This window comes from Saprolegnia diclina (genome assembly GCF_000281045.1).
Source record: "Saprolegnia diclina VS20 unplaced genomic scaffold supercont1.3, whole genome shotgun sequence".
Lineage (NCBI taxonomy): Eukaryota > Oomycota > Saprolegniomycetes > Saprolegniales > Saprolegniaceae > Saprolegnia > Saprolegnia diclina.
This window is the reverse complement of record NW_008246070.1, coordinates 1189974-1214205: the sequence shown is the minus strand read 5'-3', so window position 1 is coordinate 1214205 and position 24232 is coordinate 1189974. Positions and strand designations below refer to the sequence as shown.

The 24232-nt window shown below is 60.0% G+C and overlaps 10 protein-coding genes across 10 annotated transcripts in view; 4 read left to right on the top strand and 6 right to left on the bottom strand.

Annotated features, from left to right (window-relative positions):
• Positions 1-65: 65 nt before the first annotated feature.
• On the top strand, positions 66-798 carry SDRG_01594 (hypothetical protein; the record flags this gene model as incomplete). The annotated part of the gene is made up of 1 exon (XM_008607128.1): positions 66-798. One exon carries the CDS (start codon positions 66-68, stop codon positions 729-731), a length of 666 nt encoding a protein of 221 aa, XP_008605350.1. The 3' UTR covers positions 732-798.
• A 2705-nt stretch (positions 799-3503) lies between these two features.
• SDRG_01593 (hypothetical protein) lies at positions 3504-5194 on the top strand. Its single transcript, XM_008607127.1, has 10 exons — positions 3504-3691; positions 3744-3849; positions 3894-4013; positions 4060-4140; positions 4190-4258; positions 4307-4408; positions 4459-4611; positions 4659-4746; positions 4799-4971; positions 5017-5194. Exons 1-10 carry the CDS (start codon positions 3540-3542, stop codon positions 5146-5148), a joined length of 1176 nt encoding a protein of 391 aa, XP_008605349.1. The 5' UTR covers positions 3504-3539; the 3' UTR covers positions 5149-5194.
• SDRG_01592 (hypothetical protein) lies at positions 5164-7658 on the bottom strand. The gene is made up of 2 exons (XM_008607126.1): positions 6109-7658; positions 5164-6052 (listed from the first exon to the last, which is right to left on the bottom strand). The coding sequence occupies exons 1-2, from the start codon at positions 7653-7655 to the stop codon at positions 5224-5226; spliced, it is 2376 nt and encodes a 791-aa protein (XP_008605348.1). The 5' UTR covers positions 7656-7658; the 3' UTR covers positions 5164-5223.
• A 316-nt stretch (positions 7659-7974) lies between these two features.
• Positions 7975-9708, bottom strand: SDRG_01591 (hypothetical protein). The gene is made up of 4 exons (XM_008607125.1): positions 9107-9708; positions 8999-9062; positions 8743-8948; positions 7975-8698 (listed from the first exon to the last, which is right to left on the bottom strand). Exons 1-4 carry the CDS (start codon positions 9685-9687, stop codon positions 8161-8163), a joined length of 1389 nt encoding a protein of 462 aa, XP_008605347.1. The 5' UTR covers positions 9688-9708; the 3' UTR covers positions 7975-8160.
• Positions 9709-9831: 123 nt separating this feature from the next.
• Positions 9832-12147, bottom strand: SDRG_01590 (hypothetical protein). The gene is made up of 12 exons (XM_008607124.1): positions 11468-12147; positions 11321-11416; positions 11179-11277; positions 11039-11137; positions 10891-10989; positions 10732-10830; positions 10593-10691; positions 10453-10551; positions 10308-10406; positions 10166-10264; positions 10019-10117; positions 9832-9966 (listed from the first exon to the last, which is right to left on the bottom strand). The coding sequence occupies exons 1-12, from the start codon at positions 11612-11614 to the stop codon at positions 9868-9870; spliced, it is 1233 nt and encodes a 410-aa protein (XP_008605346.1). The 5' UTR covers positions 11615-12147; the 3' UTR covers positions 9832-9867.
• An 11-nt stretch (positions 12148-12158) lies between these two features.
• Positions 12159-13552, top strand: SDRG_01589 (hypothetical protein). Its single transcript, XM_008607123.1, has 4 exons — positions 12159-12405; positions 12449-12937; positions 12989-13210; positions 13255-13552. Exons 1-4 carry the CDS (start codon positions 12205-12207, stop codon positions 13492-13494), a joined length of 1152 nt encoding a protein of 383 aa, XP_008605345.1. The 5' UTR covers positions 12159-12204; the 3' UTR covers positions 13495-13552.
• On the bottom strand, positions 13518-17768 carry SDRG_01588 (hypothetical protein). Its single transcript, XM_008607122.1, has 5 exons — positions 17657-17768; positions 17023-17613; positions 16839-16974; positions 16673-16790; positions 13518-16614 (listed from the first exon to the last, which is right to left on the bottom strand). Exons 1-5 carry the CDS (start codon positions 17737-17739, stop codon positions 13562-13564), a joined length of 3981 nt encoding a protein of 1326 aa, XP_008605344.1. The 5' UTR covers positions 17740-17768; the 3' UTR covers positions 13518-13561.
• Positions 17769-17981: 213 nt separating this feature from the next.
• SDRG_01587 (hypothetical protein) lies at positions 17982-19160 on the bottom strand. The gene is made up of 3 exons (XM_008607121.1): positions 19064-19160; positions 18848-19006; positions 17982-18797 (listed from the first exon to the last, which is right to left on the bottom strand). Exons 1-3 carry the CDS (start codon positions 19119-19121, stop codon positions 18037-18039), a joined length of 978 nt encoding a protein of 325 aa, XP_008605343.1. The 5' UTR covers positions 19122-19160; the 3' UTR covers positions 17982-18036.
• A 459-nt stretch (positions 19161-19619) lies between these two features.
• SDRG_01586 (hypothetical protein) lies at positions 19620-20951 on the bottom strand. The gene has a single exon (XM_008607120.1). It carries the CDS (start codon positions 20934-20936, stop codon positions 19731-19733), a length of 1206 nt encoding a protein of 401 aa, XP_008605342.1. The 5' UTR covers positions 20937-20951; the 3' UTR covers positions 19620-19730.
• A 1682-nt stretch (positions 20952-22633) lies between these two features.
• Positions 22634-24232, top strand: part of SDRG_01585 (hypothetical protein) — a gene marked incomplete at both ends in the record, with an annotated part of 1887 nt that continues 288 nt past the window's right edge. Inside the window, one exon of the mRNA XM_008607119.1 lies at positions 22634-24204. Within this exon, the coding sequence (XP_008605341.1) occupies positions 22634-24204 (1571 nt within the window). The remainder of the gene's footprint in view (positions 24205-24232) is intronic.

The window sequence follows — 24232 nt, the reverse complement described above, 5'->3', positions numbered from 1 at the left end:
GGTTTCCCGACCACCCGCACCGCGGCTTTGAGACCATCACGTACCTCTTGCCGCACTCGCCCGGCATGATGCTCCACGAAGACTTTTGCGGCCACCGCGGCGAGCTCGCGCCCGGCGACCTCCAGTGGATGTGCCCTGGCCGCGGTATTGTCCACTCGGAGATGCCTGCGAGCCGCAACAAGCCCGCGATTGGCCTCCAGCTCTGGCTCAATTTGCCCAAGTCGCTCAAGATGACCGAGCCGAAATACCAGGAGATTCCGGCCAAGGGTCTCCCGCGCGTCAAGGAAGGTAACGTCGAGGCGATCGTGATTGCGGGCCAAGCCATGGGCGCGACCGCCAACGTCTTTACCAACGTCCCGATCACGTACGTCCACTTTATCTTTTCCGGCGCAGCGTCGCACTCGCATGCGCTGCCGAAGGACCACAATGCGTTCGTGTATATCATCTCGGGCGAAGGCTCCATCGGTGGCACGCGCGTCGAGCCGCACTCGGTGGTTTTGCTCTCGGCGGACGGCAACGAAGACGGCGTCACGCTCGAGACCACGGGCGACATGCAGTGCGTCGTGCTCAGCGGCAAGCCCATCAACGAGCCCATCGAGCAGTACGGTCCATTTGTCATGACGACGCGCGCCGAGCTCCAAGCAACGATCCAAGACTACAACTTTGGCCGCAACGGCTTTGAGAACGCACCGGACTGGAGCTCGTCGATTGCCGAACTCGCATACAAGTAGACACCACTCGTAGCTTTTTCGATTATATTTGACTTTGCATGACCAGCTTCGATTGTTTTCTCCTCGATGTGATGGACTTCACTACAACCGCCAGCACGACACGCAGGCGCGTCTACGACGTACTCCATGCGTCACAGCGACGACAGCTAATGGCATCGATGTCCAATGAGCGGCGTTCACACTGCTATAAGTACTCGACTATCAGTACTTACTCGCTTTTTCCGGGCGAAGCAGCTCGGCTCTCTCGCACGTCCTTGACGGTGGCCTTTCTACCGCATGCCGGTCGCAACAGATCTCGAAGGGTAGAATCATCGCCCCGACGGCGCGGGCGATTCAGCCGTTAGGCTTATGTACGCAGTCGAGACCGCCTCCGGGAATGGTCCATTGACCGACTGGCTCGTCGCTTGGAGCATGCTTGCGCCTGGTCGTCCTGACGATCGGCGATGCATTTGAAAACTTGAATGGTCCCTGCTAAGTGCGATTGACAAAGCTCGCACTTTTGCACGCAAAGTGCCAGTTCTTTGGAGCGCACTTAGGCGAGCTCAACTGTGCAACCAGTGTTTACTTCGAGCCGTTCGAAGTATTTGGATATTGCCCCGAAGTTTTCGGACCGTCGAAGGCAGCATGAACGCGCAAGGGGCCGGGTCCGGAGACGCCAAGGGCATCAAGAAGGAGCGCCATCGGCTCACGGACCAGCAACGCATCGACATCATCCGCGCTGTCGAGCGGGATCCGACGCTCAAGAACGTCGAGCTCGGTCGGCGCTACAACATCACGGAGGCGGCCATCCGCCAGCTCCTCCAGAAGAAGGACGCGATCCTCGACCGATACCTCAAGTCCAACCCCAACAGCCATGACGACAGACCGACCGGCATCGAGGAGATCCCGGCCAACATCTTGCCGACGGGCCAGCCGCCGATACCGACGGCGAACCTCGGCCGCGGTGGCCGGAAGGGCAAGCTACGCCTCAATGACAAGCAGCGCATCGACATCATCCGCGCCGTCGAGCGCGACCCGACGATCAAGAAGGTCGAGCTCGGCCGACGCTACAACATCTCGGAGGCCGCGATCCGGCAGCTGCTGCAGAAAAAAGACAAAATTCTCGAGCGCGTCGCGGGCACGGGGCTGCCCACGGGGCCGCTTCCGAGCACATCGTCGGCCGCGCGTCCCGAGCGCAAGAAGCCACCGCCAGCGCCACTGCACATGGAGGTCACGTCGACGTTTGACTCGGAGCTTTACGGCTGGGTCACGGCGCTCCAGTCGCGCAACGTCATGGTCGCGCCGTCGCTCATCCAGCGCAAGGCAAAGGAGCTCGCGGAAAAGTACCCGGCCACCGAGTACAAGCCGTCGGTCGCATGGTACAACAAGTTTTGTTCGCGCTTCAACCTGCCGCCGCACCCGACGACGAGCCCGGGCCAGTACGTCAACAGCCTCAGCAACATGGATCTGCAGCTGCAAATGAAGCAGCTCCGCGAAAAGATTTTGCAATACTCGCCCGACCGCATCTACAACATGTGCGAGACGAGTCTTTTCTACCAGCTCGTGCCGTCCTACAACGTGCTCTGTCCGTTTGAGAGCGCGGAAGTGACGCAGCGCAAGATGGAGCGCGTCACGCTCGTCGTTTGCACGAACGCGACGGGCACGCACAAGATTCCGATTCTCATGGTCGGCAAGGAAAAGTCGCCCGTCTCGGCGGGTTACAAGTCGCTGCCAATCCACTACGCGTCCCAAGTGAAGGCGTGGATGGACTCGACCATCTTCAACCATTGGTGCCAAAACGTCTTTATGCCCGAGGTCAAGCTCCGCACGAACGAGCCGGTCTTGCTCCTGCTCGAGCACGGCGCCCAGAACATGGAGTTTGCCATTGACCAAGTCACGTCGATGTTTGTGCCGCTCAACATGGGCTCGCGCTTCCAGCCCATGAACCTCGGCATTATCGACGCGCTCAAGAAAGAGTTCAAGTTTGCGATCTTTTCCGACTTGATTTCGGTCCTCTCGCTCGGCGACCAAAAGCGGCTGGAGCTCGAGCAAAAGGCGCGGATGCTCGTGCCCAAGGGCGCGGCTGGCATTGCGTACGGCCGGTCGCCGCACCTCTTTGACGCGATGGTCACGATCAAGGCGGCGTGGGAGTCGCTGTCGCGCGACACGATTCAAAACAGCTGGGCGCTCTCGACGCTCGTGCCGGGTCTGGACCGCATGAGCGACCACAAGGAGTGCCACATCGTCCACGACATGTGTGCGATGCTCTCGTGCATATCGCTCAACGCGACGTACGGCGAAATCTCGACCGAGATTGTCGAGTGGATGGCGATCGACGACAACGACTCGCGCGTGCTCCGCGAGGAGATCCAGCGCGACATTGACGAGCTCCTCCACGCGCCGTCGCTCCGTCTCGACTCGCCCACGAACTCGCTCTTGGACCCGCCGCCGCCGACGCCGTGGGTCGGCGACGAGGCGTTTGTGCAAATGATCATGGCGGTCGAGGACCAGCTCGGGCACCCGCGGGTGCAAGGCCTCCTCGGCGACCAGCAAGCGCAGTCCACAGTCCATGCGCTTCGGAGTGTGATTCGGCAGCTGCGCCGGGACACGCTATTGCGCAAAGCAGGACGCACCGTCGAGTTGTAGGCGCCACGCGCGCGCCTCACGGGACGAGCTAGTGTAGTTATGGAGTAAGAAGGAAGAAAAGACTTAGATTGTTGCTTATTTGAGAATGTCGGTTGACGAAAGATACGCACTACTGAATCTCTGTATAGTATAATGGAATCGAGTAAGCGACGAGAAAGAGAAGGCAGTTGCGATCACATTTCGATGGGCAAATCGATAGGCGCGGCCCAGCCGCTTCTGCCGACGCACAAGCAAGGACCTCGCCAGACGACGCGGTTCCTTGATCGCGGCGGCGACCACGCGATTCCCGAGAGCCAGTACGGCCTCCTCGGCCAAATGTCCTTTGGCAAGTACAAGTAAGTGGCATGCTTATCGCCCAACGCGAAGTGCAATCTCGCAATATGCTAGTATTGAGCGCGTCGGGGGCTCGTGGCGCCAGATCTACTGGGACGACTTGTACCACACGGTCATCAACACGCGCACCGTGCGCCTCGTCACGGCCGTCTTTGTCGTTGTACGTACAGCCACACTAGCGCACATGCCAAAATCGCAGTCTAGTATGCTTTCGTCATCTTCTTCTTCGCGCTTGCGTACCAGACCGTGTCGCTCAAGGACCCGGAATGCCATGTCGGGATTACGAGCCTCACCGAAGCCTACATCTTCTCGGTGGAAACCATTGTACGCGGCCACCTACTCTGCTACTGTCCCTCCAACCTCATGACAGATGACGATTGGGTATGGCGCGCCGTCCGACGACATTTTTTACGGCGGCTGTGGCTCGATGGCGTTTCTGCTGACGATGGAGGTACTCTCTTCTACTGTCCTTCTTTATAGTTAGTCGGACGGTGGCCTAGTCGTTTGCCGGCATCTTTCTGGATTCGATTCTCATTGGCATGTTCTTTGTTCGCTTCTCGCGCGCCGACGTACGTGGCGACGTCGATCTCATGACGCTCAACGCGTCATTTGGCTAGACGCGCGCGCTCTCGATCGTCTTCTCCAAGGACGCGGTCATTCGCAAGATCCGCGGCAGCTACTACCTCATGTTTCAAGTGTGCGAACGCCGGAAGCACCAGGTAGCAACTTGCTTCTATACGCTTGCAGGCGAGCAGCAGCACTGGACTAGCTCGTCGAGGCCCATGTCCGGTGCTATGGCATTCGCCACGAGATTGCACCGGACGGCACGGAAGAAGCGCTGTTTCAGACGCACCACATGCGGCTGCAGCAGCCGGACGACGACATTGGTGCCTACCTCCTCATGGCGCTCCCGCAGCTCGTGGTACAAAGCAATCGCTGCCTAAGAGCGGGCGTGAGTGGGGTGGATAGGTGCACCGCATTGACCAGTGGAGCCCGCTCTTCCCGCGCGAGTGCCTCCCGAGAGACTACTACGCCTCGACGTGCCCCGGGTTCCCGGGTATTTACCGACCCTCGCCGAAGCATTCAACGCGATCGTGTCTCCTGCATAGACCCATGCCAGCGCGCGATTGACCACGAGAACGGTAACCGCGACTACGAGCACGGCGCGGTTGAACCGTCGGCGCCAACCGAAGAGCAGATCCGTCGGCACTTGGCGACGTCGGAGCTCGAAGTGCTCGTGATCCTCGAGGGCGAAGACAGCACGACGTCCAATACAATGCAGGTACGCAGCCATGTTGAAAGATTGAAAGATTGATACCTTGCGCAGGCGCGCTATTCGTACACGTTGCACGATCTGCAGTGGCACTGCGTCTTTGACACGTGCGTCTCTCGCAACACCTCGCGCGGCGGCGTCACGATCGATTTCGACAAGTTTCACCACGTGCGCCCTGAAAGTTGAGTGCAAAAAGCGAGCTAAAAGACAATTTGACAATGTTGTACTCCTTTTTTAATTTCGATTGGTCGAGCACCGAGTTTACTGCGGCTCGGCGTGCTCGAGCGGGTACAAGTGGGCGCCTTCGACACCAAACACCTGACCGGTATCGAGGTCCTTGACGCGAATCGGTCGGTGCACGCGGCGGTGGTGGGCGTTGCGCCACTGCAGCAAGAGCGGGTGGCGGCACGTTTCAATCACTTCGGACACGTGCAGCATGAGGTCGTCACGGGAGAGCGTCGAGAGCACTTGGATGAACGCGTGCGAGACCTCCTCGGCCAAACAGCCGCTACCGAGCGCGCGGATCGAAGGCTCAGCGCTTGCGAAGAGTGCCATGGAGACGCAGTACATGCCTTCGATGCCCATGAGGAGGCAAATGTCCCAGATACACAAGAGCGTATCGTACTGGAGTTGATTGTGCTTGCGGTTGGCTTGGAGCGACACGTCCGAGAAGAGCGTTGGAAACCACTTGTAAGCGAGTAGGAACACGGGCAGGCCGACGTCGTCAAAGACAGCCGTGAGCGTCGGGAGGTACATGCGCATCATGCTCTCGAGGTGCTGACCTGTCTGCACGAGCGCGCTCACTTCGTCGCTTGCGTCAAAGATCGATGGCAAGATGTGGTGCACCATCGCTTCCAAGTACTGGTACACGCGCACCTCGTCGCCGTCCCAGAGCTCGAGGAGGAGGAACGCGATGCCGTTCATGCCCTGGAGGTACTGCACGTGCGTCGACGCAATGAACGCATGCAGAATCCGGTGCAAGGACGTGAGCCGCTCGGGCGGCGCTTGCACTGTGTTGAGCGGCGCGCCTTCCGACGATGCCATCCACGACGCTGTCCGCGGCACGTCCTTTTGAAGCTGGACTGCGTCCCTAGTTCAAAATGTACAATTTGGTGTGTTTTCTAGTGACAATATATAGGTACATACTCGTCGGAGATTGGGAGGTGGACGAGCGCTTCGAGTTGGTCGAGCGTCGAGACGCTGGGCGAGGCGAGGCCCCACGCAAAGAGCTGCGGCCAGTACGTACTTCGCGCCGCGGGCTCTTGCAAAAGCACCTGCAGCGCCTCGGTGTACCGCGCTTCTTGCTGGCAAAAGAGGAGGAGGCGGACGAGCTCGTCGTTGGTCACCATGGGCACGACCGGCTTTTCAAAGATCAAGTCGCCTTGGGCGTGGAGCGCGCGTGTGAGGCTCGGGTTCGTCGTCTGTTCGTTCGTCTCGGGCGGGAAAAACATAGTTGAGTGCGTGGCTTGCATCGAGGTTGGTAGCGGACTGCAGTTGACGCCGCCACCGACGACGACGCCGTTGGCCAAGTCGATCGCATGGACGAGCGCGCCGAGCCACTGCAGCATGTCTTCCTGCGAGCTCGCTTGGAAGAGGAGAGGTACTTCTTGTTGGGCATTCGTGGGCGAATGCGACAGCAAGAAGCAGAACGGGCGGCCGGCCAGCACTTCGTGGACGAGGCGCACGGAGCAGCCGGCCAACGGTACGTTGGCTTTGGACGCCGAGACAGGTCGCTCCGGCAACGACAAAGAGCTATTGCTGCCGCCCGTCGAGCTGTCGGAGGGCAAAATCGATTGACTCCACTTGGCCATCGCGAGCGTGGCGGTTGAGAGGAAGCGGGCGCAGACAAATAGGTCCCCGTCGATTTCACAGGCGACGTCGCGCCAGCCCATGAGTGCTGTACCGCTTGTTGTGAGCTTGAGCATCGAGCCGAGCGACTCGTACGACTGGGAACGGAGGACGCCGGCTTTGGGCCGACAGCGGAGAAACTGCAGCGTCGAGGGCAGTGCGAGGGACGTGAGCTTCGTGTGCACGTCTTTCGAGCTGCACTCGATGACCGAGTGGCCGTTGACCGCAATGAGAACGCTCCCGCGCGCGAGCTGTTTCTTTCCGAGAAACGTCGAGCTGTAGATGACGAGGCGGTCGCTGCAGAAGCGGCCATGCTGGAGGCACGTGATAATGTCCATGGCGGTTGCGATCCCAAACTCAAAGATGTCGTCGTCGCTCGACTGCGCCGCAACCTTGATCATTGTCGAGGTTGGCGACAAGAAGTTCGTGGGCGAAGCGAACGGAAGGCGGTCGATTTGCGGCGCCGCAGCGCGGAGGCTCCGAATCCACGCGCTCATTTCTTCCATCGAGTCGGCGTGCAAGAGCAGGAAAAAGGCGGGCGACGCGACCTGGAACGTGAACGGCCGACTCGACAAGTACTCGTGCACGGTCTTGATGCTGCAGCCGGCGAGGTCGTACATGCGGTCGGTGGTCTTGGTTGGCTTGGAGAGCTTGGCCTTGGCCTTCGAGAGGCTGCTGAGCGCGAGACTCGAGATGGTCTTGGGCTTGTTGGTCTCAGGCGCGATGGAAAAGTACTGCAGCGTGGAGCCCGTGAGCACGAAGCGGCGCTTCTTCCACACGTTGAGCGTCTTGGCGCGGACGTGCAGATGGCCCTCCATCTCGTCACACCCCGACGTCGACGCCATGGCCTGTATAAATAACCGCGGTTGGGTCATCCGGTTACGGCCGGATAATCGGAAGAGCATGTCTCGTCTCTGTCTCTTTTATATTTGCCTATTTTATCACTCTTTATTGATTAGCGATAAAAAGGCCAGGGCAAAATAAGAGACGAAATGGAGAAGTCGCGATGGAAGTGATGCCCATCACATGGCGAGCGTCCATTGCGCATCACACTCGTGCTGACGAGCCGAACAGCAAGTCCAATACGAAATATATAAGCGGACGTGTGTGTTCCGCCGCCATAAAGTGTTCAGCTGCTAGAGAGGATAGCATGGGGACGGGGCCAACGTCCTTGGATCCTGTTAAAGTTGTCGATACCATCTCTGTTCTACCCCGAGTGGAAGTAGAGCTGATAAGCATCGAGCCATTATAGGACCGAACAAAGTACATCATACAGCATTAAATGGAGCTGATGCCGGTTCAATTCCTGGCGAGCGGGGACGCGCAATAAAGAAGAGCCGATGCTTCGACTTAGACGCGGCAGTGCTCTGTAAAGTTGAACGTCAGCGCTGTGGCGTAGATGGTGCGAAGCTCGGGCAGCGTGCAGTACCCTTTCTCGCCACAGCTCGGCAGACGTACGAGCCGCTCGTTCAAAAGCAGCTGGACGCGGTGTTCGCCGCCGCACGCAAACAGGTGAAAGGCCACGTTGCCACCGAAGGGCGAGATGGCAGCGACGCGAAAGACCCGTTGCGCGATCTCGTCGTCGTCAAAGGCGGCTCGTAACTTGGTGTCGGTGCAGAGGCCGAGGAGGCACACGAGCGGAAGCAATGTCTCGGCGTGCGCAAATCGAAAATAGCCGACGACGCCCGACGACGGGTTCGAAGCGGCGGCCTCCATCGTGCGCAGCATGTGCGCCAGGAGCGGCGCTGCGATCGCATAATCAATCGCATAGCCCGTGCCGCACTCGTAGTACTTTTTTAAGTCGGCGTGAAAGTCAAGGAGTCCCAGCGCCTTGGCCGAGAAGAGGCGGCACCACGTGCGTCGGTCGTGGAAGAGCGCCACCTCGTACCTACGACAGAATCAGAACTCACTGCCAACTAGGGCAACGCCTACGAGCACGCGTCGTAGATGGTCTTGAGCTCACTGAACGAGAGCGGCGCGGTCGGTGGCAACTGCAGCGACCGGTGCAGCTCGGTGAGAAGCTCTTGGGCGCGCGCCGATGCTTCAAAGCGTTTGGTTTCAATCGTCATGGCCGTCTTGTTGTTGCGCACGTCGCGCAAGTAGCGCGGGCAGTTGTCAAAGAAGCGCAACTCAATGTCCTACATCATACCGCGTGTGCACTTGGAGTTGCGATACGAAGATGTTCAACCTCGCCGGCGGGCTTGACGACGTAGGCCACGGACGACGCATTCGTAAAGTAGGCGTTTGCAAAGCTATCGAGACGCTTAGCAAGAGCAATTCGAGCGCTTACACATACGCAATGGCGCTCGCTTTTGTCCGGGCGACGTGCGTGTGCTCGATGACGTAGCGCTCGGGGGTATAGTCGCGCGACAAGCCGACGAGGTCGGCGAGGCGACCGGCGCGCTGCCCGAGACCGGTGAGCTCGTGGATACCTGCAGGCGCCAGTCCTTCAGCTGCATGCGCGTCGTAGCTAAAGTTGTAGGCTTGGAGCCAGCCTGGCACATCGTCATGGAACGTCGACTGGAGCCAGACGAGCACGTCTTGCATTTTGGCAAACTCGGGCGCCATGGGGTACCGCGTGCCATGGCGGAGGAGCGCATTCATCTGCACGAGCTTGCACTGCGGCAGCGAGCGCAGGTCGTCGAGGCTTTGAGGCTCGAACGGCAGCGCAGCGTCGTAGCGCGTTTTGGTCGAGAACGGTGTCGGCGCCGGCGCCGGCAGCGTCCACCGCCGGACAATGAAGAGCGCTTCCCGGTCCATGCACACGTAGTCGAGCACGAGGCGCCAGTTGAGCGACGCGAAAAGCAGCATGCACGTGACGGGAACGATCGAGACGATGCGCATGAGGCCAAGGTACCTCGTCCGGGGCGTCTCCATTGCGACAATCGAAACGCAAACAAGATATTTCGTTGACGGCCTCTGATTTCCATCAATTTTGACCAATCGGAAGCGAGATTTTGGTATCTTGTCGCTGGCTCGATCCAGCAAGGCTGTCGTCGACACAGGATAAACGGAAGACATTTATGGTCTTTTCCATTCACGGAATGTACACTACAATTACAAGATCTTTTTACTCACGAGCGCGGCGCGGAAGAGGAGCTCCACAATGCGCTTGTGCTTTTTACGAACCGCAATCATGAGCGGCGTTTTTCCGGTCTACAAAAGACATGACAACCTGTTGTCTTTATTGCGCAAATCCAAATCGTACCGCATTGCGCAACTCAAAGTTTGCCTTGGCTTTCAGCAGTGCCGAGACGACGCCTTCGTGTCCTCGCTTGGCGGCCACAAAGAGCGGCGTCGAGCCATTCTATTGCACGCTGCTTTGGACTTCAGCCCGCCAAAGCCAGCTCTCTACCTTGTCACATTGGTTGATGTCGGCTTGGGCGTCCACGAGCAGCTTCACGACGGCTTCTTGACCCATCTCGGCCGCCACCCACAGCGGCGACTCGCCTTTCTACTGCCATATCAGCGATATGCGTTGAGCGCAGCGACGGTACAAGGTCCGCCTTGTTGACATCCGCATGGGCCTCGACGAGAAGGCGCATGACATCGAGATGGCCGCACTGCGCCGCAATGTACAAGGGTGTCGCGCCGTCCTAGCCACAAAGCTTACGCCGGTGCTACAACACGAGGTCGTCGTACGCTCTTGGGCTGATTGGGCTTGGCGTGGGCTCGCAATAGCAGCGCCGTGCACCGCGCGTGTCCGTTCTGCGCGGCAATGAAGAGAGGCGTCGCGCCTTCCTGTTCCAGAGGTCAGAGAAACGCAACCCGAAAGACCCTACGCTCGTGCATTTCGAGACGCTCGCCCGCGCGTGCAACAGCAGCTTGACGACGCTCGAGTGTCCGTTGTGCGCCGCAATGAAGAGCGCGGTCGCCTCTCCCTATAGTGTCAATGAGCTCCAACCAGAATCTCTCGCGCACCTCGCGGCATGCGTTGACGTCTGCATTGGCACTGAGCAAGAGCGACACGACAACCGAGTGACCGTTCTGCGCCGCCACGTACAACGGCGTGTGCCCCAGCTATGGATCATCCCAGAGTTGACGTCAGTCAAATGTGTCGTTGATGAATGCGATGGTTACGCGCATGGCCTTGTTGACGTTGGCGTTGGCGCCAAGGAGCTGCGATGCAATGATGCTGCGACCGCTAAGCGCCGCTGCCCACAGCGGCGTTCGCCCGCTCTACCACAATACGTGCTTTATACAACGTCACTGAAGACGCAGCCAGTACAAGCTCGGCTTGGTTGACATCGGCTCCGGCAGCCAGCAGCATCGACACGATCGTGCTGTGGCCAAAGTGCGCCGCCGCAAAGAGAGGAGTCCAGCCAGCCTAGAGAGCCCTGAGATACTGGTACAGTTGCGACAACATACGCGCGTGGCTTGGTTCGGATCAACATCGGCAGTGAGGAGGAGCGAGACGACCTTGGCAAACCCGTTTTGGGCTGCGACGTGCAGAGGCGTCCACCCGTTCTATGCAAGCTCGACACCTGTAGGAACGAAATCAGCGACGTACCTCGTCTGCAGTACGCGGGTTGGCGTTTGCGCGAAGGAGGAGGTCGACGATCGCAGCGTTGCCCTGGAATGCAGCTTGCAGCAACGGCATTGTAGCCTAAGCAAGCACGGGGTTGAGTACGAGCCGTGAGCGCCAAGAAGCCATTGCCTCGACGACCGCGTTCGGGTTGGCCCCTCGCTGAAGGAGGAGCGCAACCTGCGCGGCGTCGCCGCCTTGCGCTGCCTCGACAAGGAGCCTATCGTCGCTGACCTGGGGCTCCCACTTTGGCAAAGACGCAGAGCGCACGCGAAACATCAAGCTCAACACTGCGTGCTCTGCACCCGCGCTACGAGAATGATTCGTTCTTTTGTGCCCGGACCATGTCTATACGAACGCACATCGAATGCGCTCATCTTACTCTGTCAAGCCTGGGCTGCGTTGGACGCTGTAATCGTAGTGTCTTAGTGCACTATAGCCAATCTGGCGTTGTAACAACCGTCGACTCGTCGGCGTGAGGAACGCGCTCGGTGCATGTATTCGAGCCCTGAGCAATGCTGAAGTCCACTGGTGCATGTCTGTCCCGTCGAGTCGTAGCAGCGTGCAACGTGTCTATTTGACCAGATTCAACACTTCTTCAAGGAGCGCTGGCCCGACGCGACCAGGTCGTGGTCCAGCCGGTCGTCAAGAGTACGACGTGCCATGCCGTCGCACGGGCTCAGGTCATGTTGGTTTCAAAATCCAAGAAAGTGCAGCGGCAGCTGGGGATCGAACCATGGCCCAGGCGCGTGTTGGCAGAGGCCACAATGGCGTCCGTCTCGCGATCCGACCAGGCGGTGATTTTCAAAAACTTGAATTATCCGGATGACCAACGAGTGTATGCGGACGTTTGGGCGCAGATCTTGGCCATGGCGACGGGCGACCTCAGCAACAACGCGACCAAGGTCCGGCGGCAGCTGCAGGCGATCCAGTACCCGCACGACGTTAACGATGCTGCCAAGCAGCTCGCCAGAGGCACGCCCGTGAGCCACCTCCGCGAGCTCCTGCGCGTCTTGCACTACGCGCTCCTCGACTACTCGCGGCACGTGGCACAGCGCGTCCAAGCGGCGGTGCGTCGCCATCGCTACGGCGCTTCTCTCAATACGATAGTAGGACCTCGATCTCTACGGGCGGACGGACGCCAAGTTTGTCGATGGCGTCTTCCGCTTTGCCCGCGAGCAGCTTGGGTACTTTCCATCGCTCACGAGCGCCCAGTTCTTGTCGGCGACTCAGTTTCGCGAGCGCAAGCTCATCATTGTGGCCGAAATGCTCGAGCAGATTGCCAAGATCCACGTCGAGGGGCTTCGCCAGCAGCGAATAAAGCAGTCGGTGTGGGTGCCCAGCGACAAGGCGCCGGCCGGCCGGCTATCGCGTCCCGTCCAATCGCCGATCGAAATGGTCGACCATCGCGCCAAGGTTCCGGCGCCGCCTACATGGCAGAGTGTCAACCTCGGGCAAACCAAGCCGTCGCGTGTGGTTCGACACGTCGCGTCGCCGCCTGCATACCACGTGTCGCCACTCGTGCCAGCCCCACAGACGGAGCCCGAGCCGGAGGCGCCCATTTTCGACTGGGAGACACCCATTGATGGTGCCGTGTACAAGGTCTACACAGTCTTGCAGGAGCGATATCTCTTAATCGCTTGGTCTGCGTAGAATGTCGACAAGGCGGTCTTGAAGCCTCCGCCACCGACGCCGTTCTGGGTCGAAGCACACGTTCAACGAGAGCAGCAGCAGCCACGTACGTACGAAGAAGACGACACAGTCGACGAGCTGTACCCGAGAGAACTCCCGATTCAGCCAAGCGTCGAGCACCCGATCCAGCCCACGCGCGCGCCAACGCCACCGGAGCCAGCAATGCATGCCACTCTGGCCAAAGTACGATGTCACATTCTTGAGCGCCTTCTCAAGCGTCCTTGTAGCTCGAGGCGACGCTCTGCAGCAAGCTCGACGATATTCTAGCGCTCGTCGCTGACAAATTTGCGCAGCTCGACGACCGGCTGGCGCGGCTCGAGGCCAAAGTGGACAAGCCGGGCGCTTCTCTCAGCCCCAACCAAGAGCCCGAGACGCCCAAGGTGTTCAACGCCCCGCGCACGACGACTGCCAGTAGCTCGGTGTATCGCTGGCCGCCCGAGCCCGCTGCGTTTCGTAAAGTGGTCTAGTCCGACTCTTTCGAACGCACACCTGGGGCTCTCTAATATGTTGTTTGCTGATATTCTTATTGGTGGCTTAGGCCCAGTAGCGCTCGCCTGTGTAGTGGTTGTAGTAGTACGCGGCGCCGGACGCCTCGTCCACGTACTGCGCCCAGCCGTCGCCGCCGCTGGCCGCAGCGCCGTCGTCATAGTAGTGGTAGACACCGGCCTCGTCGTAGAAACCATACTCGTTGGTCGCCGCGCTGTAGTAGCCGCCGACGTTCTCGGTCGTATAGTCTTGCGTCGAGATTGCATTCGAGTAGCTGAGCAGCTGCGCGGCGACGTCGGCGGGGTTGGTGTTGCCCGGCTTGGTCCAGCTCGCCTCCTGGGTGCGAATGTTGAAGTAGTACGACGCCTGCGCGTTTTCGTCCCAATACTCGACCCACTCGTCGTCGCTTGTTGTGCTGGCCAATGCCTCGGCCCGCGCCGCCGCCGCCGCTTCTTCAGCCGCGGCGGTTGCGGCTTCTTGTGCGGCCTGCGCGTCTCGCCGCTTGCGCTCCGCTTCAATCTTGGCTTGCATGGATCTGACCTGGCGCCGCGCCACATAGCCTTTGCCCGCCGCCTGGATCCGGCGTGCGGCCACGTCTTTGGCCTTGCGCTCCGCGAGTCGCTGCTGCTCGCGGATCTTTTTCTGCTCGAGCACCAGCGCAAGCTCTCGCTCCTCTTGCTCCCGAACGCGGGCTTCGTCCTCGAGCGCCTCGAGCAGTCGGCGCTTGACCTCTTCCTTCTCGAGACGCGCTTTCAACAGGGCGCGCTCCTGGACGTCCTTGATCGCTTCGAGCTGCCGCTTTTGGTCCTCCTGGATGCGCTTGAGGCGCTTCCGACTCAAGCTCGCGCGAACAAACGCTTGAATCTGGAGTGCGGCCCGCTCGCGTGCGACCCGGTTGGCAGCTTCGGCGGTCACGGCTTTGGCAGCTTGGAGTTGCTCGTCCTGCTTGCGCGCGAGCTCGAGGGACTTGGTCGTATCGAGCTGCAAGAGGTTTTGGCTCACCCGCAGGCGCGTCTCTTCTTCACGTTGCGTGGCCGCTTCGTCGGCCGCGCGACGGCGCTTCTCTTCCACCGACGCCAGCTGCTGGCGCTCGTGCTCGAGCGCTTCGCGTTTCGCCTCGAGCTCGCGCGCGTCCTGGAGCTGCGTGAGCGCAGCGCTCGTGTGCGACGGCTCGAGCATCGTCGCGAGCTTCTCGTTGGCGAGCGCGGCTTCGTCGACCTTGAGCGCTGCGAGCTGCACCAATCGCTGCTGCTCGACTTCGGCGCGGAGCCGCGCGGCCTCGGCCTCGATCGCGCCTTTCTCCAGCAGCATCTGCAACTTCATCTGCGCCAACTCGACCTCTTGTTCTTGCCGCAGACGCGCGATCTCGTCGCTCGCCTTCTCGGTGGCCAGCATCGCGATGCGCTTTTGAAACTCGGCGCGCCGCAGCGCCAGCATCCGCACCGCCTTGCGCTTGCGTAAGAAGCACTGGATGCGGATCGCGGCGTTGGCGCGTTCTTGAGCGGCATTGAGCGCCGCCACCTTGATCCGGTGCTCGCGTAGCCGGGCGCGGTACTTTTCTCGACTGAGGTACCCGCGCATGCAGCACTGAATACGAACCGCCGCGTTCTCCTTGGCGTCGTGCACGAGCTTGGCGAGCGCCGCCTGCGCTTTCGCTTCAAAGAGCGCCTTCTTCTTGGCGGCGCGCTGCCGCCCCCAATGCCCCCGAAGCGCAGCTTGGATCGAGACGGCGGCTTCTTCGCGCTCTTGGCGAAGCAGCATCTGGCGCTTGCGCTCGCGGCGCAATTTGCGCGCTTGGTTGCGCGCGTGCTTGGACCGCGCGAGGCACTGAAGCTTGACGGCTGCGAGACGCTCTTCCTTCTCGAGCGCTGCTTTGGCCTGCCGCCGCAAGTGCACGTCCCGTCGCGCCGTGTGCCCGCGCCAGCGTCGCTGGATCTTGAGCGCCGACCGGTGCTGCAGCTGCTGGCGACGCCGCAGCGTTCGCTCCGCATCGAGTGCGTTGCAGTAGCGTCGGCCTCGAAAGCCCCGGTAGAGACTCTGGATGCGAATCGCACTGGCATTCCGCATCGCGGCAAGTTGCTGCTCTTGCTCGCGGGTTGCGCGCAGGCGCAAGTGGTACGCGTATCGCCCGGTGGCGCCGCGCCAAAACGCCTGAAGGCGCAGCGCTGCGCGGTCGCGCTTGGCCGTCAGACGTTTGGCAGCCTTCTCGCGGCGCATGCGCGTGACGCGCACCCGTGCCCGATGGCCCCGAAAGAAACGCTGAATCTGAATCGCTGCGCTCTGCCGGCGCCGGATGCCACGCACGCGCAGCCGCCCGAGCCAGCCGCGCACGCAGCGCTGGAGGTCGCGCGTGGCTTTGGCCTTGCGGTGCACGAGACGGCGCCGGCCCACTTCGAGGTACGCGGCTTTCCGTCGTGCTGCGCACTGCAGGACGACGGCAGCGCGGTGCTGACGCTTGACAAAAAGCACTTCGCGCGCAAAGAGCCGCTGCTGGTATGTTCGGAATGCCGTCTGGATCACGATCGCGCCGTGGTGCATGGCCTGCACCCGGAAGAGCTGGCGACCGAGGCGCCGGCCCGCAAAGCCGCGGTAGCATTTTTGCAAAAGCGAGGCACTTTGGACCTCGAGGCGGTGTCGGCGGAGTCGCCGCACAGCGCAGCGACAAAGGTGGCCCCGTACGATGCGCTGAAAGGCGATCGCGCCAACGTCCTGGAGATGGTGCAGGCGGGCGACGCGGATGAGCATACCCCGCGCTCGCTTCTGGATCTCGATGGCACTTGCATTGCGCTCGTTGCGGGCTTGGTCCATGGCATCTTGGGTCCACGCAAACCAGGCGCGGACGAGCGACTTGTGCTTCCAGGCGTGCATGAGCGTGTGGAGGCGCGCGCCGGCCTTGACCTTGAGGTACTTGTCGGCCTTGAGCTTGGCCGCCATAAACGTGAGGTAGTCGATCCACTTGTAGAACGCGCGGGCTTGAAAGTTGAGCAAAATGCGCGAAAAAAACTTGTTCATTTTCTCGGCGCCCCACTTTTGGCAAAAGAGCTGCGCCTTGAGCGACGTGACGGGGCAGTTGGCTTGGACCCACTGCACGTCTTCCCGCACTAGATACGTTTACGGGACACATTAACCGACTGCAGCGAGTGCCAGAGATGCAAGTACCTTTCATGTCGAGCGTCTTGAGGCCGTACTCGGACAATGCAAGCTCGCGACGCAGCGCGGCCACATCTGTCGGCGCCGCGGCCTGCAAGCAGCTTGGCGTCGGTCGTGCCATGAACCGCTAGGCGAGACAATATCGAAGAGAGTTTACGAAGGTGAGAAAAGGTACGTTGAACTGCTGGAGATGCCGCTTGGAGCGCTGCGGTGCCACCTTGAGCGGCGGCAACCCTGCATCGGCAACGCGCGACATCGTGGACTTGGACGCACTGGCCATCGCACCGACGTGCTGTGCCACTGCCAGCAGCCTACGCTCGCAATGCAGTTAGTTGTTGCGAGCAAAGAGGACGTACTACCGCTTCCTTGCCTTCATCATGTTGATAAACTCGTCGAACTCGATTGATCCGTTGTTGTCGGCGTCGGCCTGGCGAATGATGTCGTTGATCTCTGCATCGTCCAAGTCGGCCTCGCCCATGGCTTTGAGGAGCGTTCGGAGCTCGTCCGGGGAGATGGACCCGCTCTTGTCCGTATCGTACTCGTCAAAGACTGCGCGGTACCGCTCGGCCATCTCGTTTTGGTTGAGGGCGTGGCCGCCAAACTGCGCCTCGAGCGCGTTAAACTCGTCTAAAGTCAAGCCCATTTGCGCTGCCTGGGCGGTACGCTGCGCATCGTCTATCGACGCGCGCTCGTCCAGCACCAGCGGTGCGGCCAGTGGTCGAGCTTTGGTCGGCCGCGCCCGTTTCTTGGACGGCTTCTTGCGCACGAGGCTCGACTTGTCGTCGGCTTGGTTCGTCTTGTGACGCGGGAGCGTCAGCTCAGCGACGTGCTGAAGTCGCTTGCGCCGAAGGTCGGCCGTCGGCTGAAGGAATGGGTGCTTGGCCATTTGGAAGCCCGGCGAGTCCATCTGGAAGAGACTCTTGAGGCTCGCTGCGTTCAGGTACAGCGGCCTACGCGTGGCATGAGCATGCTCGTCGAGCAGGTGCAGGGTACTTGTCGCTGGCTGCAAGCTGCAGTGGCCGCGTGCTCGGTGGCAGACTCTGGTAGAGCCATGGCGCTCCGGCCGGGCTGCTCATGCTGCCCTGGCGCTCGTTTCCTCCGTAACGGTCAGCACAAGTGTGAAAGGTTGAAAACCTTTCAAAATGGATGCTATCAAATGCTACAGGAATTACCAAATTCTGTCTCTTCCAGTGTCTCTTCTTGGTACACTGTCTTGCCATCAGCCTTACTACAGGACCGTGGGCCCCTCCGTGAGCAGACCATCGCTCGCATTTTCGGCAGAATTCTTGTCTGGTGCGCTCTGGAAGGACCGACAGAATTGAGCTCAACATCGAAAACCCGGTGCTTTGCGCGTACTAGTACGTGATTATACGTTAAATCGCTGGACCTTCGCGTGGTAGAAACGGCGTCGGTGCGGCCGGCTGCAACAGTTTGTTGAGGACCATGGCCATGAGCTCGTCGTGCCGCGCCGCTCGCTCTTCCCGCTGCGCGTCCATCTTGTCGCGGTACTCTTCGCGCTGGCGGTCTCGTTCGTCGCGCTCGAGGCGCAGCGCTTCAAAGCGCTCGTCGCGCTCTCGCTCGCGGGCCTCGCGGCGCTCCTCCATTTCCCGCATCCAGCGCTCTCGCGACTCTTCCATCGCCAGCAAGCGTGAAAGCACGTGGTCCTCGACCTCCGAGCGCGGCCGCTTCGCCAGCGGTGCCAAGCGCCGCGGCGTCTCATTGCTCACGGCGCGGGGCAGCGGCTCGGTTGCTTCCATGGCGGCCGCGTACGCAGCGTCCGGAGACTCGAGACGCAGCACCGGTGGGCCTTCGTCGTCACCCTCGGGCGTCAACGCTGTGTTGCGCATCGCAATCAAAATCTGCCGCCGGCTCGGTGGCACCGTACCCCGTTTCGGGACGCGCTTGCTGAACGCTGCAATCTCCTTGGGACGGAGCCCTTGGCTTGCGTAGACATTGGCGAGCGGCGCGGCCGGGGGCTCGATGGCTTCGGGCGCAGGCTCTTCCGCTGTCGGGGCGGCAAAGTTGTTGCCATTATTGCCGTCGCTAGGACCGAGCGTCAGCATGGTCTTCTTGCGGTTGATGTCGTCTTGAATACGTTTGGCCTCGGTCGAGTGCTGGCGCGTCGAGAGACTTCCTACAGCCCATCGCGTACGCTCGCTGATCCTCGCCATCATGCAGCGCTACCTGTGCCACTGGCCATGTTGCGCAGCGACTTGTACTTGCGCCGGACCGACTGGAGGTCGCGGCGGTCGGTTCGCTGCCGATGAAAGTTGTACGCGATCACAACGTCCTCCCACTCGTTCGTGTCGACGGGCAAGATGTCGCTGACGCAGGCGAGGAGGTCTACGCACAAGCAGCATGAGCACGAGTATGGCTCTCGTCATAACCGCGTCGTCGTACCGAGCTCCTCGTTGGCCTTCCAGCCCTTCCCGCGGCCATGGCCCGTGCGCTTGAGCATCGGCGTCCGATTTGCGCTCGTGCAAAAAAGAGGTGGTGCTGCAAACGCAATTCGTGCCACCAATTTAATTTACACTTGTTTTATACGGCATACAATGAAGTAGTGATACAATACGAAAACCACCGCCACGCAGCTCAACCAGCGTCTCTTTGTGCGAAATATACGCCACGGAAACGACAGCTGGGCGAGAAAAAGGGCCGTGGCGCTGCGACACGCCCAGGATCCTGTTATGTATTGCTCGACTCGCTTGCTTTGTATTCCGCACCACGTCCAGACACGTCATCACAGCATCAATCGCGGCGATAAGAGCCACGCGCTACCACATTATTCATTGATAACAATGCTGACCAGTCCAAGCAGTAGTGAGACTTTGCCGTGTCTGAACGGGGGTAGTGGTCCTCCGCCATCCTACTTGTTGAGCTCGGGCACGACGACGTTTCATAATGCCCTTGTATCCCATGTGACGTGGCAGCACGCTCGACCAGAGCGCCTGAGTGATGCGAGTTTGAAAAGGTTCAAGTTAGTACGTGCCATATATTATTCGACCGACTTAAAGAAAGTGACGATTGCAATCACATGCAACCGGATGACACCATTCATATTGTCATCTTACTTGTTGAGCTCGGGCCACGACCACGCCCCCTTGCGCCCGTTCGATTGGCGCGCCGCATTCGCGAGTGCGGCCCACGCGTCCTTCTCGTCCGTCCACGTCTCAAAGTCGCCGTGGTTGCTTGGCTTGAGCACCTGCCACACCATCCACGGCACGCCCGCCGCGTTGGCCGCCGCCGAGTACGCGGCGAGACCGCTGGCCTTGTTGCTCCCCGAGGCGCCAAACTCTTCAAAGATGACGCGCTTCTTGTGCACGTTGGCGAGCTGCACGGCCGACTTGAGCTTGTTGACGTTCGCGCCTTCGTACGAGTGGATGGCGACCACGTCGAGCGCCGGACAAGTGAAGTACTCGGTGAGCTGCGAGACACCGTAGTTGGTGCCGCCGCCCGACATGACGAGGATCTTGCGGTTGGACACGGCGTTGCGGATCGTCTTGGCGCGGTTGCAGAGCCACTGCGGGTTGGGCATCGTGGTGCCGCTCTCGAGACCGCCCTGCGACTCGTTCTGCGGCTCAAAGCCCATTATGGCCTCCGAGAGCTCGCTCCACGGACGGTTGTTGAAGTACGGGTTACGGTGCGCCAAGATGTGCTTGATGCGGTTGTCAAAGTCGGCCTGGGCGTCGCCACGCGTGTAAAAGTCGTTGGCGATGTTGGCGTGCTGCTGGCAACTCGTCGTCGTCGGCAACTTGTACTTGGTCACGTACGCGTCCGTGTCCCAGCACCCAAGCGACCAGCGGTCGTGGAACGCAATGATGAGCTTCATGTTGCGGTCGTACACGTCGCGAATGAGCTTGTCCACGAGCTTGAGGATCGAGTCGTCGTACTTGCCGACGGGGTTCTCGACGTCGTTGACACCGACGTTGTTGGCGCCCTTGGTTTTGGCGCCGGTCCGCGAGAGAAAGATACGCACGGTCTTGAAGCCGCTCGCCTTGAGCTGGTCGAGCACCTCGCGCCGGTCGCTATCGACGAGCGTATGGAGAAAGTAGCTGTTGGCGCCAGCAAACGACTTGGGGACGGACGAGAGGCACTGCGAGGCACCCGAGCGGCACGTTTTGGTTTTCGAGTTGGGGGTGTCGGCGGCGACGCAGCAGACCCAGCCCTTGGACGCACACGTGTCCGTGGCCGAGTTGCACACTTGCCAGTCCGGCACAGACTTGGCCATCGTCGCAAGCGGCACGAGCGCGAGCAAAGCAAGAATCGACTTCATGTGAGTTGTTGCTGGTAAATGCAAATATGACCAAGATACGTTTGGCGGGCCTAGTCCAGCTGGTCTTGTCCTGAGCCAGACATACCCAGACGCGACAAGCTGTTTTGAGTGCAACGCGTTCGGTGACGTACCGGTTGCTGCGGTAATGCATTCTGCGCATGCGCGTGGTGTGTACGCTATGCGTCTTCACAGTGGTAGTCCTCGCCTGTTACTACACGTCGTCCATCCAAGTACCAGATTGCGGACGAGACAAATACCACAAATTTGAGCATAGAGAGCTCAAATGGGGTCGGTCGAATGGTGCGTGGCATATTACAATACCACATCTAAGGAAGGACCGCATCTCGTCTTCACGTAGCGCTGATGGCCGCACAATCTGAGGAGGCTAACATCTGAAACGGCTGTGAGACACAGCTCTGAATCATGGCTCTGGGTTGTGAGATGAGCTGCAGAACCTAATACGCCCATTTTTCTTCATGAGCACCTGTGGCGCACGGTGGCTTGTGCAATATAGTTTCCGCTCTGTCTGATGGAGGGGCCAGCGCCAATGGAAAGACAGCGAGGGTCTCATTTAGGATTTGAACCCACAGTTCATGCGCGTCAAGCACGAAACCTCTGTCGAAACAGAAGGTGGCACAGTGGACATGCCGGCCTTGGCACAACCAACGTTCGATTCAAATGATTTGTTGATTGACCCTCGGCACACCGAACGGGGCCAATTTGTGCTCACAATGTACTCGACTCGCTCGATTACTGACCAATATTAATAGGACGTCAGCTGCGTTGTGGTGGCGCGAGGCTGTTTTGCGAAGTATCTGAATGATTCAATTGCGTCGCAGGATCCCACTTCGCGCGCGAAGCTTATAGCCGAGCCCGGACATGTCGGGGACGCCGGCTTCGGGGGCGCAGCATGTGTGGGAGACTTGGCGGCTAGAAATGTTTTGAAAACCTATTTGCGCAGCTTGCCCCAACTATTCGTCGGAAAGAGACACCTATTCAGCGCTTTAACCACTACCACTGGTTCCCTGCGGCGGAGAAGTGGGTCGACCCACGCAAAGCTTCGTCGAATCTGGACGACTAGAATTGCTCGCAGCGCACTGGCTATTGCCATGGGTCATTGACCCTTGCTACAGCGCAAGCTGTTTCCGGGCCTCGAATGATACGTGATCATAATGCAGTTTGAATAAGGATCGTTTCCCAACACAACACCAGATTCCGCAATATGGTAGCGCTGTTTTCCAATGGAAGGTTTGCTCAGGGGCAAAGGCGTGCTGGCTTCATGGACCTCAGGTGCAGTGAGGCGAGTAGAGCAGGCGAGATCTAGAATCCGGTTCTCCGATCGTGAAAAGTTCGCTCGACGCTCTACAATTGGTGTTACGAGCCCCTGCAAGTGTGAAAGTCGAATGCGGGGGATTGTCGTGATGCAACTGGGATACTCGTCTTGTCGCGACGGCATGCCCATGGAGTAGCTTTGCTTTCTGTTGCGAGCCCCCGCAAACAAACAGTCAGATACGCTTTGAGCTTGCTTCACGTCGAGTGCCTTATCGACAGATCGAGCTGGGCAAGGTCAGCAATTTTGCCTCTGCATGGGCTGTGGGGTATCTTCTCGAGCGCAGAATCGATTGCTACTTGCCCAAACTGGTGGCGCCTGGCTGCAAACTCATTTTGCTTTTGCCTCTCTTCTGCGCATCAAAAGAATGAGCTCGGCAATCACCGCTTGCTTCCAGCGTCACTGGACGGTCGTCCCGCCGCCGAAAACGCCGGAGGAAATCGAGGCGGAAAAGTACCTCGTTTGTATTCCGCTCTGCGGCAACCGGTTCCTGACGCTCAAGGCGATCGCGTTTAACCGCTGGTACCTCTTTGCGGCGTCGTTCCTCTGTCAGTTCTGCTGCGGCTCGCTCTATTCGTGGTCGATCTACAACGTCCCGTTCGACACGTACATCTACAACGACGCCAAGGCTGGGAAGGCCGTCTACACCTTTTACGTGGCGTGCGGCGTCCTCGGTAGCACGGCCGCGGTCCTTGGTCCATGGCTTGAGCGCAACGGACCGCGCCGCGGCCTCTTCCTCGGCGTCTCTATGTTCCTCTCGGGCTACGTCATCGCCGCCATCTCGCTCTGGTCCAAGTCCATTATCGGCGTCTACATTGGCTACGGCCTCGTCACGGGCTTTGGCCTGGGCATCAACTACATCTCGCCCGTCTCGGCGCTCCAGAAGTGGTTCCCCGACATGCGCGGGACGGCAGCCGGATTCGCGGTCGGCGGCTTCGGTGCTGGCTCGATTGTCTGGGGCAAGGTGTACCTTCCGGCCGCAAAAGCGTTTGGTCTGCCCGCCTCGCTTCTCTTCCTCGGTGTCCTTATGTCGGTCCTCATGTTTTGCTGCGCAGTTGTCATGCGTACGCCACCGCCGGGCTTCACCGCGGGGGGCATGGACATCCACGGCGTCCAAGAGTCGAGCAAGCTCTACGACGACTCGAAGCTTGCCGAGTCGCCCAAGCACGACGACGGCCATGTAGCGCAGTACACTGAGCTCTCGGAAGCGCACGGGCGCGAAGTGCACGCGACCTTCCACGACCTTCACCAGGACAACTACAAGAACGTCAAGAGCCTCAAGCTCATCGACTGCCTCCTCTCGGCCGACTTTTTCTTCATGTACTTTATGCTCGCGGGCAACATCGTCTTTGGCCTCGTCGCGCTCTCGCGCCTCTCGTCGATGGTGACCGAGATCTTCAAGCAAACGCCCGACGAAGCCGCGACCGTCGTTGCGATCAACGGCGCCTTCAACTGCTGCGGCCGCCTCTGCGTGCCCATGGTCTCGGACGTCCTTGCCCGCGCGTTCAAGCTCAACCCGCCGTTCGCGCGCAAGATCATTTTCTTTTGTACACTCACGATCCAGATGACCATTTTGCTTACGATGCCCAGCATCATGCGCGACTTGGATTATGGCAGCTTCCGCGCCGAGATCTGGGTGCTGACGTTGTGCTACGGCGGCGGCTTTGGCACGATTCCCGCGTTCCTCACCGACATGTTTGGCGCCTACAACATCGGCGCGCTCCACGGCTTTATCCTCACGGCATGGTCGATTGCCGGCGTCGGCGGTGGTCTTGCGTTCACGTTCTACTACAACGACCTCGTCAAGGTCCAAGGCGTCTCGATCCCCGAAGCGTACATCCAAAACATCCACTGGATCGTCGTGACCGTTGTTGTCGGCTACGTCGCGCTCTTTGGTGTGCGCACCAACCCAGTCGACCGCTTCGCGCCTGGCTACCAGTACAGCCTCTGCGGCAAGCCCATCCTC